Below are 5,296 nucleotides of genomic sequence, written 5' to 3'. Positions count from 1 at the left end.
GTCCCAGATTTGGCCAGTGGGAGCCCTTCAAGCTGGCTCTCTGTCCTTCCACCTGTTCTCATTATTCTTTGAGCATTTCCTTACTCTCTCTGTCCGCCCCCCTCGTACCCCCGCCCAAAGATGCTCCAGGCTCTACTTGTATCTCCTCTGTCCCCTCTCCCCTGGAATCAACCATTTTCTCAAAGGAGAAGGGAGGGTGCTTTTGAAGGCAGGTGGCTGACCCCTCACCTCTGAGTGACCCCCTGGACTCGGATTTCAATGCGGCTGGCCCGGGCCAATGGCAGAGGCGATGCTCCAGCGGTTGCCATGGATACTTCTGGCCGCAGAGCAGCGGAAGGAGGCGGTGACGTCACTGCTGGAGCAAGTGCAGCGGCCACATCCTTGTCTTCGCCGGGGCCACAGGGCACTGAGGGCAGCCCCGGGGCCAGCCGCGAGTGACCAGCCACCCTGCTTTCTGAGCCCCCATCCACGACACCCCGGTAGCACCAGCCCCAGGGAGACAGACCCGCCATCCCAGATTTGCTAAGGCTGCCAGGACGGGTGAGACCTCTGGAGACCATCACCAAGAAAGGGGAAGTGCATCTTTATACCCTCCTTGGTGCAGCCTTGCCCAGACTCAGGACCCAAGAGCCTGCTGGCAGACGCTTCCTCTGTTTCACTGTGTGTAAGTCCCTGGGAATTCCCAAGAGCCTTCTCAGGGGAGGTTACAGAGAGCTGGACACCGCAGCCCTGCGGGCAGGGCCAGGGGCATCCTCCGCTAGAGGGATAAATCGGGCCCTTGAGGCCTCCCTCTTACTGAGCCTTTGGGAAGGGATCGTGGCATCCTGGATAATTTCGTGCATTCCCGAGGCAGCTCAAGTGTGCACAAACAGGCATACTGCTGCCTCCGGGAGCTGGGCAAGATGCTCTTCGGGGTCAAGGACATCGCTCTGTTGGAGCACGGGTGCAAGGCACTCGAGGTGGACAGTTACAAGTCCCTGATGATCCTGGGAATACCGGAAGACTGCAACCATGAGGAGTTTGAAGAGATCATACGGGTCCCTCTGAAGCCTCTGGGCAAGTTCGAAGTGGCAGGGAAGGCCTTTCTGGAAGAAGACAGATCCAAGGCAGCCATCATAAGGCTGGAGGAAGACATCAATTACGCTGTGATCCCCAGGGAGTTCAAGGGCAAGGGCGGCATGTGGAGAGTGGTCTACATGCCCCGGAAGCAGGACATTGAATTCCTGACCAAGCTGAACCTTTTCCTGCAAAGCGAGGGCAGGACGGTGGAGGACGTGGCCCGGGTCCTGAGGCAGGAGCTATGCCCAACAGTGCCGGGCCCCCGAGAGCTTCCTGCCAGAAAGTGCCGGGCACCCGGGCCCGGGGAGAAGCTGGGGGCCGGGGCCCAGGCGGCTGCTGACGGGGTGCCAGCTCTGGACTCCATGGAGAAGCAGAGCAAGGCTGGAGATGACAAGAGAGGCAAGCGAAAACACAAGAAAAGCCGTCGACGGCACCATGCATCTGACAAGAAGCTGTGAGGTGAGGCAGGGAGGGTGCGAGGGGCGGCAGGGTGAGGGGAGGGGCCCTCTGAGTGGGAGCGGGTGATGAGGGGAAGGGGTGGAGGTAGGCTTTGAATTGGTCTGGGGAAGTGGATTGAGTATGGAGAATGTGGGGGAGGTGGGGAGTAGGACTCCAGTGTGTGGGCCACTGTGAATGAGAATGGGCATCATCTGCATGATCGTGGGCAACATCTGACTAGCGTGAGTAAGGGGGGCATTTGGATCTGAGTTAACTTGTGGGGTACATCTGAGTGATGGGGGTAATGCCTGGTTGAGCATGGGCCATTCATTCATTCATTCATTCTATGGCTATCTATCACACACCTCCTGTCACCCAGGTGCTTCTAGGAGCTGGGAGAAGGAAGCAAATCCAACACAGATCCCTGCCTTCATGGCACTCGTAGAGACTGGGAAACATGTGAGTTACTGGGGCACCTCTGAGTGGGCATAGGGACTGTTCGAGTAGATGTGGGTAATATCTGATTGGGTGTGGATCACTAAGTCATTCAACAAACATTTTCTGAGTGCCCACAGTGTACCATGCATGGTTTCAGGAACTGGGCAAACTGCAGGGGACAAACAGACCCAAATTTCGCCCTCATGGCACTCAGATTAATATCTGAGCAGGTGCAGGGAACATCTGAGTTACCTGAGTACATAAGGGAGCACGGTCCCATTTGCATGTGTGGGTAGCATCTGAGTATGAACGTAATATATGAGTTAGAGCGAGTAGCATTTGAGTAGTTGTGGGCCACGTGTAGCTGTGGGGGCAACACCTGAGTGTGTGTGTGAGCATTATCTGAGTGGGTGAGGGTAACTTTTGAGTGACCACCAGCAAACAACGCTGAACAACCTAGAGACCCCAAGGGACCAGCTGGGAGGTCACAGTCCCACAGTCCTAGCCGAGCTCCGCATCATCTGGACTGTTGCGATGGAGACCGCAGGTTGTCGTGTCGTGTGTCCCCCCTTCACCTCCTGCATGAGCAGGTGTTTGCAGGAAACAGAAGAAGAGAAACAGGGTCTGTGACTCCAAGGATTTGGAGAAGGTCTCTTGGCAGAGTTGAGGAAAAGCCAAGCCAGAGAACCACGTCGGGGAGATCCCTGCTCTGGAGAAAAGCCACTATCCCCTCTCCGCAACCCCCTGAGTCCTGCTGTCAGGGACAGCCCCTCTTGCTGAGTACGTGTTGCCAGGAAGAGACACAGACCCATCTACCTTTGGACCCTGCTGGATATCCTGCCATTGCAAAGTCTAGACCCGTTTTTTGTTTTTTTTTTAATTTTGTTTTTGTTTTGTTTTGTTTTTTGTCTTTTAAAAGGATGGACCTTGAAGGTAACTCTCATCCAGAGTGGGCCACCCTGTTTTGCAGAAACCATGCCTGACTAAGTGAGTTGCCTGCTGGCCACACCTGAGGACCCCAGCGCTCTGTGTTTGACTCTGTCAAAAGCTGCCGCTGTCCTGTACACACTTGGTCTCCTTTACAAGGGATGGTCACACATGGGACTCTTCTGCTCCGATTGGTCCCAAGGGTTAGGATATGGGTCTCCCCAAATTCCCTTCCAGAAGCTCCAACTTAGGCACAGGGGCCACCCCACTCTAAAGAACAAAAGGCAAGACTTTCAGGAAATGGTCCAAAAGGAGGTAAATAATTAGGAGGTCACCCTCAAGAGTTACCCATTAACAACATTAACTTGGAGTCCCCCATGATGGTGAAGAACAACAAAAACAAACAAAAAAAGAATTGGTAAAATCCAAACGTCCATGGGTAGATAGAGCTCTTATTCAGGGACATCCAGTCTGCGAAATTGCAAACTTCCACTAGTTCAGGGATTTGCAAAGGTTTGGGCTGAATTTCTTTGGTTTAAAAAAAAAATGTAATTTACATGCATGCCACTCTGATTCTCACCTACCAAAGTGTGATAATGGAGACCCCCCCCCCAACATATTACTGTGGTGGGCATCAGTCACGTCTGTGAATTCCAGCATCCAACCCCTGTTCTTATTTCTGTGAGGCTACCCCCTGAGCTCCCACAACAAACAGAGCCTATGCACTCCCCCAACCTTGGCAGCCAAGGTGCAGGCAAGGAACCCACACTCAGGAAGTCAGAAATCCCTCTTAGGTCATTGCATTCCCAGCAAGCATCAAGACAGAAGGAATTTTTAGAGTTCACAGGTGATGACAACCTAAAAATCTGGAAGACTCTGATTTCTGTAATTTCCCTCAGTGGGCTCTGAGCCATCAGCCTCACCATCCTTTTCTTTTTTGTGCAATGGTCGGGATGAGGCTTTTCCTGCCATCCCTGCATATATATTTACTGTTCTTGCAAGTGCATCTGTGGTCATAGTGCTCTATTGACCTTTCTCTCCCTTGTAAGTTTCCAGCCGGGCAACCTCACTCACAGTGTATTATGTTACTGTGTTCGCTGTTTCCTCAGAGTCTGGGCTTGAATAAGACCTCAGGCACATTAGCTTGTTGCATGCCATTCTCCCGTCAAGGCACAGTCATTGTATCATAACAAGGGACAGTGTGACATTCCTTATTGTCTATTGCAGCATTGAGACTGAATGTGTGCATATTGTGGGTTTGGGTGTTTCCCGCACAACATCCATATGTGTGATACACAACATGATTGTGAGTCAGTGTTCATTGTTGCCCCTAAAACCCAATTTCCTACCCCTTCTCGAGGTTTTCTGGAAGTTTCCTGACATAGCAACATAGCAACAAGCAGTTGTGTCAATTGGCTACCATTTGAAGCCAGTTATCTGTATGAGTCAAGACCTGGCTGGCACACAGCAAATCCTAAGTGAAAATTCTCAGATAAATTGGACGTGCAGGCTAGGAGACGCCCACAGTTGGCCTGGTGAAGGCCCATTTCTCAAGACAGGGTTCCACTAAAACTCTTCACTGTTCTTTGTGGTTGATGCTCTATTGTACAAATAGGAACTTGCAAAATAAATGTATGTGAATGAAATCACAGTATGCTTTTTGATATGTTGGGGGAATCCACACTAGATCTAATCTGGAAAAATAATCTAGGAGTGCTTGGGTAGCTCAGGCTGTTAAACATCTGGTTCGTGATTTCACCTCAAGTCATAATCTCAGGATCACAGGATCAAGCCCCATACTGGACTCTGTGCTCAGTGGGGAGTCTGCTTGAGATTCTATCTCTCCTCCTCTGCCACTTCCCTCACTCGTGCATGCCCTCTTTCTCTCAAATTAATAAATCTTTTTTTAAAAAAGGGAAAAATAATCTATCTGGTAAAAAACAAAGAAAGAAAGAAACAAACAAACATTGTAAAAACTGCTTCCATGGTTGCCTGAAGTTTTCGAGGGCTGTATTATTGTTTTAAGGGGTAACATCAGATCTCATGGCCAATAAAATACAAAACACCCTGGGATCTTCTATCCCAGTGGGTCCCAGTGACTGATGGAGATGGCAAAATTGTTTATCTGGAATAAAATAATAAATAACAGCTCTTCTGTGCTCCAGGCACTGTGCACAATCTTTCGTACTCATTAAGTCATGGAATCTTCCCAACCACCAAGGTTTGGCACTGTGGGTCCACAACACCTTATCCAAAACCTCCAGGTCAGATGCACTTCAGAATTCAGAGTTTGGGGGTCACTTGGCTGGCTCAGTTGGAAGAGCATGTGACTCTTGATCTTAGGGTTGTGTGTTCAAGCCCCACATTGGGTGTAGGGAATACTTAAACTTAAAAAAAAAAAAAAAAAAAAAGAATTCAGGAAGTTTGGGATCTC

At 50.4% G+C, this 5,296-nt stretch overlaps 1 protein-coding gene across 1 annotated transcript; it reads left to right on the top strand.

Annotated features, from left to right (window-relative positions):
- The first annotated feature begins 353 nt into the window (after window positions 1-353).
- On the top strand, window positions 354-4,508 carry PNMA8C (PNMA family member 8C). The gene is made up of 2 exons (XM_044260538.1): window positions 354-1,518; window positions 2,855-4,508. Exon 1 carries the CDS (start codon window positions 903-905, stop codon window positions 1,515-1,517), a length of 615 nt encoding a protein of 204 aa, XP_044116473.1. The 5' UTR covers window positions 354-902; the 3' UTR covers window position 1,518; window positions 2,855-4,508.
- Window positions 4,509-5,296: the final 788 nt, after the last annotated feature.

Source organism: Neovison vison, chromosome 7, assembly GCF_020171115.1.
Source record: "Neovison vison isolate M4711 chromosome 7, ASM_NN_V1, whole genome shotgun sequence".
NCBI classification, from domain to species: domain Eukaryota; kingdom Metazoa; phylum Chordata; class Mammalia; order Carnivora; family Mustelidae; genus Neogale; species Neogale vison.
Note: the sequence above shows the minus strand (reverse complement) of the source record. Positions and strands in the feature narration are given on the sequence as shown.

Bases quoted from the DNA above. Each gene is read 5' to 3' on its own strand.
- PNMA8C (XM_044260538.1), top strand. From the start codon at position 903: ATGCTCTTCGGGGTCAAGGACATCGCTCTGTTGGAGCACGGGTGCAAG.